The sequence below is a fragment of the Apodemus sylvaticus genome, chromosome 17, assembly GCF_947179515.1.
Source record: "Apodemus sylvaticus chromosome 17, mApoSyl1.1, whole genome shotgun sequence".
NCBI classification, from domain to species: domain Eukaryota; kingdom Metazoa; phylum Chordata; class Mammalia; order Rodentia; family Muridae; genus Apodemus; species Apodemus sylvaticus.
The window spans coordinates 59276969-59293206 of record NC_067488.1 but is presented as its reverse complement, the minus strand read 5'-3'; the positions used below and the strand labels follow the sequence as shown (position 1 = coordinate 59293206).

Genomic DNA, 16238 nt, shown 5'->3' with positions numbered 1-16238 from the left:
AAAGCCACCCCCCCAAAAAAAAAAACAAAAAAAAAAAAAGAATTTAAGAAAAAAAAGAAACTTAAACTTAATTGTTCCTTTGTCTCACTGTTGCTGATGTTTAATAATGTACTTAATAAAAACAATTAATTTTTATTTTATTAAAATCAAACAGGCCACACATTTTATTAAAATAATCTACCCAAGTTCTTTCTTCTATGGCAGCTACCACCCTCGGTGACTACCCTCAACATCCAATATATGTGTATATTGTATTAGCTCTACAGCACACTAAGGGACTCACTTAGGAAATACAATGGTTTAATTATTACATTTCCAATAGAAACTACTCTTCTTGTGGCAAATTATAGAAAATTTAGCAGCCATTATCATAGTTATGTAAACCAGTTTTGTGACTCAGTTTCCCCTAAAGGTCTTACACAATTGCAATATGAGCATTTAATATTTCATTGTCTTAGTTAAGAGAACTATTTCCAACTATAGCAGAAGACTGGGTTCTAAGGGAGTGCTAATTATATTGTTGTTAAATGCCAAATTTTCAATTTTTTTCCTCGTCTCTCTTTTCTGCTTGTTTCCAACAGAACAGTTGGTCTGCACATTTACATTGCTGCACATCCTAATTGTCTAAGCGGGGAGAAAAAAAAAAAAACAACCACACTAGGCTCTGGGGAGGTCAGGTAATGAATCCTATCTAAGCTGATGGAGCAGAGAACTAAATCAGACTTGAAAACCTGGCATCAGTCCCTCAGACAGCACGATTATGAAGTGCTCCCAGAGAAATAGCACAGCTTATTTAGAAGCAGATGGGTTTTATGTTGTAGGTGGTGAAGTGGGGCCAGCAGTGGGCTCCTCAATCCTTTACAGCAGATGATTCTGAATGACAGGTGTGGGATCAGAGCCCATAACCTATACCGGATTCTGTAAAAACAAAGGATAAAGCAACTTGCTGGCTGTACTGCTGAACAGTCTTCTGGGGAGACGGAACTTCCATTGAGAAAAAGCCGGCATCCGATTGGCCTGTGGATAAGTCTCTAGGGCAGTTCTTGATCAGTGATTGTTGATGTGGGAGGGTCCGGCCCACTGTGGGCGGTGCCACTCCTTAGGTGGGTGGTACAAGTCCACTGAGCAAACCTTCTTGAAGGAACCTTAAGCGGCATTGGGTCCTGCTTCCAGGTTCCTGTCTCGCGTTCCTTCCCTGGCTTCCCTTGGTGATAGAGTGTGACCTGGAATGTGTCCGTCAGACAAACTCTTTCCTCCCCAAGTCGCTTGGGATGTTTATCACAGAAATAGAAACCTAACTGGGACACAGAGTGGCCCCAACATGAAGGCAGGGCCATGACGGTGGCAGCATCTGCTTCAGAGACTCTCTGTTATGAAGCGGTTTACTCTTATTTTCCTTTGTGATTGCCCTTGCCTTTATTTCTTCATTTATTTCTCTGCCCGGAATGTTTCCTTGAGTTCTTAACTTTCCTTGCTAATTCTGAGCGTACAATCCCGTTCTTTTAGCATCCTCAGACACCCTCTGGACTTGATTTCACTTGACCTCGACATAGACCAGAGACTCTAGATGCCTTCAGCGGCCGTTGGACACACAGCCCCAGCTCTGTCCTGATTCTGTTCACTGTGAGTCAGACAGACAGACAGACCCTCCTTTTGTGGCTCCAAGAGGGTAGCAGGAGAATTAAGGATTAAGCAAATTGCCACAAAATAATTGTTCTACTCTTGACAGTAACAGGTGAAAGGTGCCAGAACAGAGCCTACATTGAACACTTAAGACCTAGCAGGTGCAAATTATTCGCAGTCCACCGCCTTTAAGAATTCGCGCTTGGAGTCGGGCAGTGGTGGTACCCGCCTCTAATCCCTGCGCTTGGGAGGCAGAGACAGAATTCATGCCTGGACCCCTTTGCGAGGCTTCAGTCTTGGGCCTGCCCTGTCTACCTCATTCTCAAAAGCGATTTTCTTTTGGCAGCTTTAAGCAACAAAATTCTCTGACTTAGAAAATTTAGTGTATGGCTACTTAAAAGAAGCGTCTGATAGAACCAGAGGCTGAACGGATAGAAATTAAATCTTGCTCTGTGTTCAGTAACCACGGAAACGTGTCCTTGTAAAATTCTTATGGTGGGCCCCTTTGAAAGACATCAGCATTGTGGAAAGTGTAGGCGAGACTCTAGACAATTAGCTTTCATTGGATAATCATGCTAAAAAAAAAAATCAGTCTTTTAAATATAAACGGTCATTTTATTTATTAGTCAAGAGAATCGGAACACTTCCTCCCTGCACTTTCCCTGTGAGTAAAGTGGTTCAGTCCCTTCGTTTCATTATTTAATAAACAAATCAAATGAAGATGCAGGGTGGGGTGGGGGCAAGCCGTAAAGACTGGATAAGAAGACAGGCGGTGGTGGCGCATGCTTGTAATCCTAGCACTTGGAAGCCAAAGGCAGATGGATTTCTGAGTTGGAGGCCAGCCTGGTCTACAGAGTGAGTTCCAGGACAGCCAGGGCTACACAGAGAAACCCTGTCTCGAAAAAACAACAACAAAAAACTGGATAGGAGTTTGGCCAAGGAAAAATGAACCAGTCAGTGGGAAGCTTCCAGGACTGGAGCAGCGCATGCTACCCAGGCTCAGATAAGGCCATGAGTAGAATTACCACTCACGTGACTCTCTGCACATAGGGCCACTCAGGTCAGGTAGAAGCATTAGTTCCTAGATAGGTGGCAGTTTAAACACCACACTGGAAACCTTAGATGAGAAGATAATTCGCCACCAAATTATTGTTATCTCCATCCCCTCTTTTTCTTTGTGAGTAGGGTCTCACACAGCTCAGAATGGACTGGAACTTCCTGCATGACCTAAGCTACCCTTGAACTTCTGGATTCTTCTGCCCTTGTCTCCTTAATGTTGGGGCTGAGGTACATGCTGTCACGCCTAAGCACTGATCTCATGTTCAGCGAGGCACATGACATGAAGAGGTTCGCATGGCGAACACTGGTTTGTCACAGAGAATACCAGGCTTTCCAGCTGACCGGAACTTTCCTCAGACACCTCTCAGACCCATCAGTGCTGCCTCTTGTACAATGACTGGCTGTTCTTCTTCTGCTCATTCATCATCTGCGCTGTGGGAATTAGCTACAGCCAAGAATCGCAAGAACTATGAAGATAACTGAAAACAAGGAGTGCCTTCTTCGTGCTTTCTGTATTTTTCCTCTCCTGTTCTTGTTGTAGGAAGCAGAGCTATCACGGAACACACGGCCTGGTGCAGTACAGTGCAAGCTTGTTACATGGTCAAACTAGGTGCTTTCTTGTCTGATTTGCAGATTTCTTAAAAGATGTCTAAAATATCAGAAAAAAATAGAATCAGGTTGTTTTGCTTGTTTGTTTGTTTTCGAGACAGGGTTTCTCTGTGTAACTCTGGCTGTCCTGGAACTCACTCTGTAGACCAGACTGGCCTGGAACACAGAAATCGGCCTGCCTCTCCCTCTGCCTCCCAAGTGCTGGGATTAAAGGCATGCATCACCTGGCTATAATCAGGGTTTTTTTGTTGTTGTTGTTGTTTGTTTCTTTGTTTAATTTTAACCTTTCTTGAGCTTCACTGAACTATTTTAAGTAATTTTGCAAAACCCTAATTCCTTGCCAGATAAAATGGGAATGTTTCTCAACCTTGTAACTCAGCTCAGTCACACTAACCCTCTCCTACCTTGGACTGTGGCACTGTTTAGACACCTCAGGGAAAATCTCGAAGCTTCTATGTTGAACAGAGGAAAGCTAACCTCCATGCTGAGGGAAAAAGCACAGGAGAGACTCCAGTGGCAAGACTGAAGGACCTGGGTCTTCAGACATGAGGTGCCTAGTGCAGTTACTTGAGCTGGCTGTGCTCAGCCAGGAGCGTGGCTCTATCCATCCTGTGGAGCAGAAACACAGCCTGGTCAAGCTTAGTCAAATTTCAGACACAAAGCATCGTGTAGAAGAAACCAGTGCTTTTTTGTGTGATTAAGTTTGAGAATGGCATGTTACAGTGGAAGACATGCTATTGCTAAAAGACTAAATAAAAAATTACAAGAAGAAACTAAAATTATAAGAAGAAAACATAAAACATATTTTTGGCGATATCAAATTAGGCCAAGATTTCTTAGCATTGGCATGGACAAAATCCAAACCAAAACAACAAGCAAAAAAAACTGTTAAAGATGAAATTGGAAAACTGAACTCATCAAAATTAGACACTTCTCTTTCATAGACAAGAAAATGAAAATATAGATTTTTTTCAAACTGAGAGAAAACACATTGTAAGTCATGTGTGACGAGTCTTATTTGCTGAATATAGAATCTTCAAAACTCAAATAAAAAAAAACCCTGATCCTCCATTATAAATGAACAAACACTAAGCCGGGCATGGTGTTGCACGCCTATAATCCCAGTACTTGGGAGGCAGAGGCAGGCAGATTTCTGAGTTGGAGGCCAGCCTGGTCTACAGAATGAGTTCCAGGACAGCCAGGGCTACACAGAGAAATCCTGTCTCAAAAAACCAACCCCATCAAGTTATATATAAAGTACTTTCTTTTAAGCATGCTGTTTGTCATTAGTCATTAAACCACAGTGCTGGCAAGGCTCTGGAGCAGCTGGCAGTCATATACTACTTTAAGATAGATAATAGTAAAACTATTTTGTAAAAGCAATTCAGTGATTTCTTAAGAAATTACACATACTATTCCATTTTATTTAGCGATTCTATTTCTACTTGTCCAGTGTGATGAAAGCTTACACCCACTAAAGACTTACATGCTAGCGTTCACAGCAATTTCATAGGTAATAGCCCAAACCCAGGCACAAGTACATTGTCCATCAGGGTGAGTGGGCGACCAATCTGTGGCAGGTCTCTAAAAGTGGAAGATTATTATTCACTGTTGATGCACCCAGTATCATAGATGAAACTGCAAAGAATTTTGCAGAGTGAAAGAAATTGGATTAAAAATGGAGCGTGTCATATTCTGCAATATTTACGTTAAGAAAATGAAGTGTTGTTTTCACGGTGAAAGTAGGGGTTGATTACAAAAGAGACACCAGCTGTCTGGGCGCGGGAATGGTTTATTATTTTGGTGTGGTGATGGTTTAGCGGGGACACTGACCATCATATATCAGAGGACACACTTTAAATACCTGCATGGTATCATACATGTAAATAAATGTATCAAGAGACACCCACAAGAGCCGGGCGGTGGTGGCGCACGCCTGTAATCCCAGCTCTTGGAGCCAGAGGCAGATGTCTATGAGTTCACAGCCAGCCTGGTGTACATAGAGAGTTCTAGGACAGCCAGAGCTACATGCACATATTCTACATATATACATATAAGAAACAACTAAAGCTAAAAAATAATTCGGGAAGAAAGAAAAGAAAGAAAACCACGAGAGTATGTTCCTGCTCTACTTGATTGACTGTACGGGAGGTTCTAATGCTCACCACTAGTCTCCTGCCCACACAGGCTACGCAAGCCATAGGGTCTAAGCCCTTTTTGTTTGTTTGTTTGTTTGTTTGAGACAGAGTAGCTCTGGTATCCGCTTGCCTTTGCTTGTTAAGTACTGGGATTAGCCGGGCGGTGGTGGTGCACACCTTTAATCCCAGCACTTGGGAGGCAGTCACAGGCAGATTTCTGAGTTTGAGGCCAGCCTGGTCTACAGAGTGAGTTCCAGGACAGCCAGGGCTACACAGAGAAACCCTGTCTCAAAAAAACCAAAAACCAAAAACCAAAAAAAAAAAAAAAAAAAAAAAAAAAAAAATGCACCCACATGTAGACTTCAATAAAGTGGAAAATTTGGAGAAGGCCCCTGGGGTTGAGCACTGAAGTCCTTATCTTTTATTTCTTCAGCAGGCACAGGCAAAATAATATTCTAGTTAGCTTAGAAAAACCTCTAGACCTTGTCCACCAAATCAGTTTCAGGCACCAATAAGAGAGTTTGAGGGAAAATTCTAGTCATCAACTACTGTTTAATTTGTGATGGGGGAAAGAGAAGGAAAAACAGAACTGGTGGATTTAAGGGGTGTTGAGTAGAGGGTGGGGCGACCAGGGAAAGAAAAGGAGACCAAAGTGAGGCAAACAGTTGGGGCAGGGAAGAGCCGCAAGCGCGTCTACACTCTATCCGCCCTCCCCTGCCTCCCTCTCCTCCCCTGCAAGATTCTTTAAGAGAGTGGCTCCAAGTGGATTAAAATGCCACAAGACAGAATCCTTACGAGCCCCAGATCCTCCAGGTGAGCCAGGGTTAGCTAGAGCCAGCCATGCTCCTTCCCCAGGCTTGGCGCCTTGCTCTCCATCGCCCCCTGGCGGCCATCGCCAGAGGACCCGCAGTGACGCCTTGGGTCAGGTGTGCGCTGGAAAGTGGGGGTTGCACAGCGTGCTGCGGCGGCGCCCCGCGTCTTGCCCACTCCCAGTCGCACTGCCAGGAATCTATTTGTCAACCTCCCCGGTCTCCCGGAGCTGCTCATCTGCTTTAGGGTGTCCTGCTTTCGGGTTTTGAGGAGCAGACCTGGGGAGAAGAAGCTAGAGGATAAGTTACACCTCCTCGGCCTCAGGGCAGAGATCCCTTTGGTTTGGAATGTACGTAAAAGGTGCAACGTACTTAAGGGGACCCTCGCCTAAAAGTTGCGGGGGATGGCAGATGCATTGAAGCCTCCTCTTTCATAACACAGCGATTGTCCCAACAGCGTCCATTGCCCCCGAGCTTGCCCCTCATATTGGCACGCCCCTCTGCACCGGGAGTCAAAGGCTGGAGGCCATCCCTTGCTCCAGGACTACTGCAGTCCTGTAGCCCGAAATGGGGAGCCTATCAGCGGGGGCGGGGGGCAATCGCCGGCGCCCGGGGCTCTCCCACTAGACGGCGCGGTGTCTGTCCGGGTTACCTCCTGTCTCTGCGACCTACGCCCAGAGCCCAGGAGCTGCAAACCCAGTCACTGCCCGGGGGCTGCCCCGGGGCGGGGGCAGCCCGGAGCACCACTTGGGAGACCGAGGCGGCTTTGCCTGGACTGGCTCGGTCTCCAGATTCGCGACGAGGTCCGCCTCCTCCCTCCCCTTCCCGCGCCGCCTCCGCCTCCTTCCTCTGCCTCCACCCTCACCCCTTCCCGTCGGTGCGGAGCTCCGCTCCGAGCAACGCTCAGCTCGCGACTGCTTGGATGTGGGCTCGGGACAAGTGCTCCGCGCCTCCTCTCGAGATGGACAGCCGCTACACCAGCGCCACGGGCATCGGGGACTTGAACCAGCTGAGTGCAGCCATCCCTGCCACACGCGTGGAGGTGTCGGTGTCCTGCAGGTGAGGACGCGGCTCTCTTTTCTTCCTTCCATTCGGGCTTGGTGGCACTTGACTAGCGCTCCCGGGACCACGAGGCTTGGCGCCGGTGAGAAGTTGCACGCTGAGTGGGGACACCCTAGTTGTGGTACTGGCTGACGTTACTCCCCAGCCCCCACCCCCAGCGGGTCAAATGATACAGAATCCGGGATGAGAGTGGTGGGCTTTGGGGCTGAGTCTTTTCTTTTTCTTTCTGGGAAATGTTGTGAAAGTTGGCAAAGCTGCGTGTGACTCAGCTACAGGAACCCTAGCCGCCGCCCACTTTGCAACCTTTAAAAAAAATTATTTATTTATTTTAAACAACCGCAATCAGGGCCAGAGGTTCGGTGATGACGGGAACCGAAGGGTCAGTCCTGCCAAACGCACGCGCGATGCTGCGCGCCTTGGCCCGGGACTCCCTCCGCTGGGTGTCTGGGAAGCAGTGCGGTGGGCTCAGCTCCAGTTCCACAGCTTCTTCCTCCCCACCCACTTCCTGGAACCATCCAGCTTCCTTACCCTACACCCTTCCGGGACGTTTGCCCTGGCCCTGTAGCGGGTTCCAGGCTCAGTGTTCCTGGCAGAGAATTGAGAAGTCACGACTGTTTTTCTGCCCGCCGGTAGACAAACATCAGAATGCTTCCAGCAACTCCCAAGGACTGCCAATTTCAGACTCCCTTTCCTAACGCTCCCTAGGCCAGATCCTCTGTAAGTCAGGTAGAATAGCTGTGCTGCCCCAGTTTTGGGGAATTAGATGGTCGACTATGTTAAGAATACCTCATTGCACATACCCAGGTGCCCACTCCCCGTTTGAATACTTCCTTCCACGGTTATCACTGGAAAACATCACTCATTCCCCTCTGTGACCCCGTGTTTTTAAATGCCCACAAATGTTCTTAGCCTTTCTTTAGGAAAGAGCATTGTGACTCTAATAAGCATGGGTGATTTTGTTATAAACAAACCCTGAAGTTTAAATGCCGCCAGCCTCTAAAACATCTCAGTCTTCCTAGTGCTGCGCCCATTTAATATTTAATACAGTTCCTCATGTTGTGGTGACCCCGCCCTTTCCCCCTCCCCCCTTTCCCCTCTCCCATCAAATTATTTTTGCTGCTGCTTCATAGCTGTATTTTTTTTACAACTGTTACAAATCGTAAATGTAAATATCTGTGTTTTCTGATGGTCTTAGGTGATCTATGTGAAAGGGTCACGTAACTCACAGAGGGGTCGCTACCCAGAGTTTTGAGAATTCCTGCTCTGAAACTAAAGTTTCTTGGAAATTCAAGTTTTAGCATCCATCCCCCAATTGACCATTTTCTTTGGTCGGGGAAAGTCCTGGGACAATATAGGATTTGTGCTGATTGACTGACCTCAGACTGTGACAGTCATAATGGTGTTCATGACAACAGACACAAGCCCTTGGGTTATTGGGGTCACAGCCTCAAATGCTCCACTAGGCTCCTTTTAGTTAGCAGCTGCCTGGCAGACTCCTGTGACAATTTGTAGCTGCATCTCTTCTCTCTGAAGCTGGTTTTAGTGTTAGGTTACTTACCCACCACTGTATAAGACAGTGAGCAGTGGGTGGTCAGGCATTCCACTATCTCAGCATCTTTTAGAGTTCTGTCATTTGTTTGAAATCCTGCCGCACCGGGAGGCCACTAAACAGACAAGAAATGGCACATAGACTCTGAATGTCTTAGAGTTCCTTAGGAGTGAGGTAAAATAGCCCTGGTCTCACTCGCCAACTGTTCCAATGCTTATTTACTGAAGGTATACTGGGGATTCTGAAGGGCACTGGCTTAAACCAGTTTGTTTCAGCTTCCTTCTCCAGACCCTGGAGACTTTCTTCTAGGTGGGGTTACATTTTGGTACTTAAAAACAAGTTTCAAATAGGAAAAAAAAATTCTGAAAGAGAATTGAGCACTTTGAATGCCAAGTATTTCTTCTCCTAAGCTTGTCCAGCCCTAGTTTATTTTTTGAGTTGTCTAGTAATGAATAGTTGTCTGTTTCAGTTGATTGTGTATGTCTTATTAAACTTGGATGTAGTTTCTACATTTGGGCTAGTGTACTTGACAACTTGTTGGCTTAAGGCTAGTTCGTTTCATTTCTTTGGTGTTGAGAATCCTGTCTTACCACCTTAGGGGGTAGTATTGTTTGAACTTTGACATCTGAGTCCTGGGTGCAAATTCTGGCCTTACTGTTATCTGGATTTACTATTATTACCTGAAAATTTGGCTTTTATTATTTGTGTAAGCTTATTTATGTCTAGTAATGAAGCTAATTGTGGCATGTTTTTTAGAGCATTGTGAGGGTGTTTATGGAACAGCTCGGGGGAGCATGCTTGTGCCAGTATGTGGCAGCGCAAGCTACGAAATAAAAAACTGTGGGCTACTATTGTGATACAGTGTCTCAGGCAGGGTTATTGTGGCTATCATGAGACAGCAGGACTTGGGAAGGAAAGTGTTTGTTTGGCTCAACAGTATAAGAACTCAAGCAAGGCAGGAGCCTGGGGGGCAGGAGCTGATGCAGAGGCTATGGAGGGTGCTGCTGACTGGCTTGCTCAGCCAGGTGCCCAGGGATTGCACCACCCACAATAGGCTGGGCCCCGCCCCAACAATCACTCATTAAGAAAATATCCTATGGTTGGAGACTACAGCAGCATTATCTCAGTTGAGGTCCCCCTTTTCAGATAATTCTAGCTGGTGTCAAGTTGACATAAGACTAGCCAGGGCATGCAGAGAGTGTCACTCGGAGTTCTGCTGGTAGAGTTCTGGAACTACTCTATTTTAACCTTCATGAGCCAGTTAACGAAAACAGAGCTAGCCGTTCGTTCCCAGAGCACAGCTTTCTCAGGGTGGCAGGGGGGATACAGTTGAGAGCCTCTCAGCCTTGCTGTGGGAAGGCAGGGCAAGCATATCCCCTGCGTAGTTGTCAGGGAGAGAGCTCTGAGCGCTGCTGATACTTCAAAAGCAGCTCACAATGGAACCCCCTTTGATAACCTTCTTCCTCTGCTCCCTATAATCAAAAGATCCCTCATCACTTTGGGAAGGGAAAAAAGGTAACAGCTGAGGCCGGAAGCCAAATATAGCTCTTTTTACTGATCAAGTGTCTGAGTGCCTTTTATACTCACAGGAATTAAACCGTGCTTCTTGAGTCGTACGAATATGCTGTCACCTCTGAGACCATGAAACGTGACTGGCAGATAAACATTTTATCAGATAGCAGCCCCAGATAAAACTTAGCAATAAGGCTTCGGCATGTGCTGAGACAGTCCATTGTAGAACTGAGAACTCAGCAATTGTGACAGGAGGAAGGGGGACGGACGGGCTGTTGCAGACCAAGGCAGATAGATGTGCATGGATTGGAGAGATGACAGCATCCATTTTATTTGCTATGAACTTGTTAGTGATGACCACATAACTGGTTACAGCTACCTGAAGGCAGACTCACAATCTTTGACTCCTACCCATTACCTAGCTATGTGTGCATTCACATTTCTTAATTTGTAGATTTTTTTTAAAGACTTAAGTTATCTGACTATCTGAACTTCCCTGCAGCTGAAATGATACAACTTTAGCTAATCTTTCAATTTTATCCTGAAAACACATCAATGTAAAGGGATGCTAACGCTAATGGGAAAAAAATAATTTGCGGTAATTAATCACTTTCACTTTCCCCAGAGCATTTGTCTCGATAGTTTATTGATACACACACACACACACACACATATATCTCACAATTTTAGTGATTTTTTTTGTCATTTTCTCTGGGCTATCCAGCCTCTGGACCCTGGCCCTCCAGGCAGTGTCAGGGGGTGGACTCACTCTTGTGACATGGATCTCAAGCTGGACCAGTCATTGATTGGCCACTCCCATAATTTTTGCTCCGCCTTTACCCCAGCACATCTTGTAGGCAGATTTTGTGGCTGGGTTGGCATCCCAGTCCTTCCACCAGAAGCCTTGCCTGGTTCTGAGACATTAGTTTATTGATGGTAAACGTAGACTGAGTAGGCATGACGCGTGCTTCCGGTCTTCTGACGTGCTTCCAGTCTTCTGACGTGCTTCCGGTCTTCCCATGTCCGCTCTCAAGTTCAGGATCAAGCTAGATGATCCTTTCGGCTATTTCCGGAATGGTAGGTGTACTGATTTTAAACACTAACACGGAAGGAAGTTGAAATGTTTTGAGTATGCACACAATGGGAAGCATCCTAAAAGCTGGACCTGACCACAGTTTCCTTGTCTTGTCTCCAATCGATACCCCCATGAATCATCTGGATGTAGCACAACAAACTATGTTTACTGTGTATCAAGACACCTGGCAAATGAATATGGCAACAAAGTTTGATCCAGAGATAGAGTTCCAAGACACACCAGGTGATGATCCTGGGCAGGACCAGTGTGCCTGCTGCCCCCTGTTCTCAACCTCCCTCCCTCTCCTTAGTCCCTCTTCTTAATTAGATTTTCATTTGTTCTAAAAACTGAGATCAAACGTCATCTTCTTCCATGACCCCGACTTTTTTTATTTATTTATTATTAGTTGGAGGGGGAATTGGATATTTTCTTTATTTACATTTTACATATTTTCCGTTTTCTAGGTCTCCCCTTTGGAAACACCCTATCCCATCTTCCCTCCTGCTGCCTCTATGAGGGTGCTCCCTCACCTACCCACCCACTCCCATCCTTCTGCACTGGTATTCCCCTACCCTGGGGCATTGAATACCCTCCAACCCAAGGGCCTCTCCTCCCACTGATGTCCAACAAGGCCATCCTCTGCTGCATATGTGGCTGGCACCATAGGTCGCTCTATGTGTATTTTTTGGTTGGTGGTTGTACTGGCTGGTTTTGTGTGCCAACTTGACACAGGCTGGAGTTGTCACAGAGAAAGGAGTTTCAGTTGGGGAAGTGCTTTCATGAGATCCAGCTGTGGGACATTTCTCAATTAGTGATCAAGTGGGGAGGGTCCCTTGTGGGTGGTACCATCCCTGGGCTGATGCTCTTGGGTTCTATAAGAGAGCAGGCTGAACAAGCCAATAAGAAACATCCCTCCTCCATGGCCTCTGCATCAGCTCTGGCTTCCTGACCTGCTTGAGTTCCAGTCCTGACTTCCTTTAGTGATGAACAGCAATGTGGAAGTATAAGCTCAATAAACCCTTTCCTCTCCAACTTGTTTCTTGGTCATGATGTTTTGTGCAGGAATAGAAACCCAGACTAAGACAAATTGGTACCAGCATGGTGGGGTATTCCTGTGACAACTTGACCATGTTTTGGGGAGGACTGTGGACGGACTTTGGAACTTTGGGCTAGAAGATCCATTCCATGTCAAGAGCTCTGTGGGATGTTGTGTAGGAGCTTGAAAGATGATGTTGAGAACAGTGTAGAAGATGGAAGCCTGGCTTGTGAAATTTCAGAGGGAAGATTAAAAGCTCTTATTAGGGCCATGTTTTGATTGTGAAAATTCTGCAGTTTTGGTTAGCTGGGGCTGAAGAATCAGCTGTGATTAACAAGATACCAGAACCACGAAAGCAAACCTTGGCGTTACTGGAACTATTGATGCTGCTTAGCTGAACCTAAGAAATTAGCAGTGATCCAGAAGAGACTAGCATCACTGAGGTGAAATCTTCTGGGAAATGTTTTCTGAGAGCACAGAGGCTGTGTTCCAGAGAAGTTACAGTTGTACTTTGTTCTGTGGCTGCACTTGACACTGTGTAAGAGTCACCCAGGTGGTACTGGTTTTGAAGGCACGAAGGGGTCATGAAGAGCAGCTGAGGCTCGGCACTGTGAGAGACTGCAGAAAACCATTGGTGAAGGTTCAGCCTCAGTTGCAATTGATGGCCCAGGACTGAAGGGGTCATGCACAGTTAAGAGACTTTGAATTTTTAAAAGACTTTGAATTTTAAAAGATATTGGACATTTTTAAGGGATTGAACTTTTAAAATGTAAAGAGTGGGACTTTTAAAGTTATTTAGATCTTGGGGATGAATAAGAAAGTGAGGGTTGAGGCTTAATAGTGATGTGTTTGTGTGTCCAGTTGACAAGGGGTCAATTGTACTGGCTGGTTTTGTCTGCCAACTTGACACAGGCTGGAGTTATCACAGAGAAAGGAGTTTCAGTTGTGGATGTGCTTCCATGAGATCCAGCTGTGGGGCATTTTCTCAATTAGTGATCAAGTGGAGAGGTCCCCTTGTGGGGGTGGTGCCATCCCTGGGCTGGTATTCTTGGGTTTTATAAGAGAGCAGGCTGAGCAAGCCAGTACGAAACATCCCTCCATGGCCTCTGCATCAGCTCCTGCTTCCTGACCTGCTTGAGTTCCAGTCCTGACTTCCTTTTGTGATGAACAGCAAGGCAGAAATGTAAGCTCAATAAGCCCTTTCCTCCCCCACTTGCTTCTTGGTGTTTGTGCAGGAATAGAAACCCTGACTAAGAAAGTTGTCCAGTCCCTGGGGGCTCCAGGGGAGGGGGTCATGGCCCCTTTCTTAAGTTGGAGTTTTCTATACTCTCCAACAGTTGTTTCTCATAACTTATGAAGTAGGTATACTTTAAGTCTTGGACACAATGTCAGATCCATTGTGACTCTTTTCTTGATGTTGTATTCTGAGTGGCCAGTAAACACAACAGGCTTTAATGAAATCATCTAGTGTTTGTGAAGTTGAGAGGGTTCCTATTACAGACTCCTGGGCTCCATAGCAGATCTACTGAGACATCTCTGGGAATGCGGTGCTGGGCTCTACTCCCACAAATTCACACATGCTGATTATATACTCCAAAACTTGATGATCAGATAACTCTGACTCAGCAGAAATACTAGCATGCTGATTACAACTGTTCTTTCTGCTAGACTTTCCATCCAAAGCTTTGAAAAATGGAGAGAAGTGCAATCAAATTTAAGTCTCAGTCAGTTTCTTAAATTAGAAAGTTATGTTCGAGAATTTAAAAATAGTTTTGAGAGAAGTTCAGAGAGCATCACTTACAAGAGGGTGGGTTTTCAAGTCAAGGTTAGTCTTATAGTTAAGTAGGTTCGGTTTGTTTGCATGGATTAAAGCACTTTGCCCTGGGCTTGTCACGTTTGAGGTTTAGGACTCCCTTGTGTAGGGCAGCCCCAGTCCTGAGCTTCCCATCTTTCTCCGTGCTCTTTGATGAGACCATGTAATCAGCTGAAGTTAAACAGAAGGAAGTCCCCCGTTTGCCATTCACAAAGTAGCTAAGTCATAATTTATGTTTTGTACAATAGGCCATACATTTAAAACAATTACACTGCTATAATATAATGGTATTAATATATAATTTTAATAACTTGATCTAACACATGTGTAGATGCGATGAAATATGATATTATTTGATGCATTGATTTATCTTGGAGGTTTCCTTTTGTTTGTTGGTATGTTTCTACTTTGATTTTTGATAGGATTTCCCCATGCCAACGTTGTAGTCTAGGCTGGCCTGAAATGTGTGATCCTCCTACCTCAGCTCTGCATGCTGGGACTATAGACAGGAAGCACTAGGCCTGACTTGGATTTATTTTCAATAACAATGAAGAAATAAAAGGGGAAAGTACAGTATTAACATATGATTATAAACTATTACTTTTCCCTGTTCAATGTAACTTGGTTGACATAACACACATTGCTTTCTACAAAGGTCCTACCTAATTTGAGTTTGGGATTTTAAATAATAAAGATAAATAATAATAATAATACATAGTAATAATAATAATTGAGGTATGGGGGCATAAGCATTCCATGGCATGTATATGTATGTCAGAGTTCAACTCGTGATAGTCTCTCCTACCACTGTGGCTTCCAGCCACATTTTAGGACCAAATGCAGGTCCTAAAGCTCGTGTTGCAAGTACTTTACCTGCTAAGCTTTCTTGCTATCCCTGCCTTAGAATTTTTTTGAAGGATATTCTGGTAGGTTATTTCTAGAACCAAGCCCTGACCGTTTCAAAGTCCTTGTTTAACTCCGTCATCTCCCAAAACAATGTGAGATTGATTCTACCGTGGTTGATCTAGAGTTTCCTCTCAACAGGAGTCTAGCCGGTTCGAGATGAACAGCGCTCGATATTAATAAATAGCAGCGCTCTTCCCGTAGCTTACTTCTGAGCGTGCTTGTCATGTTTGTGGGAAACAGAGCTTCCAGTGGAGATGGCAAATGGGGTCAATCTTGTGTGCTAACTTTGCTCACTTGTTAACGGGTCCTGGCTGCCTGAAGTTGACTCTGGAGGGATTCAGAGGGGACCAGAAGGCTTTGTGAAAAACTAGCTGACTTGAGAAATAGTGAACCAAGACTATCTGCTGTCCAGATGCTGTTTTTCTATCCCAGGGTTTCATATTTGTGTTTCATATATGCTTTACAGTCCGCGATCATTCTTTTTAAACCAGTCTACCGGATCCTGGGACTCTGGAGTCCGCTACCTCCTTTCTATCTATACTTTGACCCCTCTGGCTCAGGAAGTAGTCATTTTAGTATTGGGCATGGTAGGGCAACTTGTGGGCGAATGACTTGGAGGATGACTAGTTTTGTTTGCTGAATGATGATCAGGATTCTTCCTCATTTCACCAGCCATTGCCTTTCGAGCCCATCTGGACTTAGAATCTCCAGCTTTCTGAGTGTCTTTCTGAGTGAAAACCTTGCCTTGTGGCTTGCATGTGGCTAAGCTTACATGCAGTTGTCATGATGTTTTCACAGGTCTACAGAATATGGTAATTCAGTGTACCTTCTTTGAATTCGAATACTATCTCACATTTTATTTTTTTATGACTTAATATTCTTTGCATTTTTGCATGTGTTTTTCCATAACCGATTTTAAAGGCACATGTTTTATTACTGATTACTATAAAATCTTGGTTTCGTGTTTTGTGTGTAAACATTTCATCATGCTTGTTGCTTGTTGGATAGGTTGGAAAATGAACCTACCTGTCCATGGATTTAATTATT

The 16238-nt window shown here is 45.1% G+C and overlaps 1 protein-coding gene and 1 long non-coding RNA gene across 2 annotated transcripts in view; one reads left to right on the top strand and one right to left on the bottom strand.

Annotated features, from left to right (window-relative positions):
* Positions 1-2794: 2794 nt before the first annotated feature.
* On the bottom strand, positions 2795-4907 carry LOC127667823 (uncharacterized). The gene is made up of 3 exons (XR_007973940.1): positions 4778-4907; positions 3696-3900; positions 2795-3331 (listed from the first exon to the last, which is right to left on the bottom strand). It is a non-coding gene; the product is annotated as an uncharacterized LOC127667823 (long non-coding RNA).
* A 2142-nt stretch (positions 4908-7049) lies between these two features.
* Cpne8 (copine 8) overlaps positions 7050-16238 on the top strand; it is a 178920-nt gene continuing 169731 nt past the window's right edge. Inside the window, exon 1 of the mRNA XM_052161280.1 lies at positions 7050-7297. Within this exon, the coding sequence (XP_052017240.1) occupies positions 7161-7297 (137 nt within the window). The 5' untranslated portion in view covers positions 7050-7160. The remainder of the gene's footprint in view (positions 7298-16238) is intronic.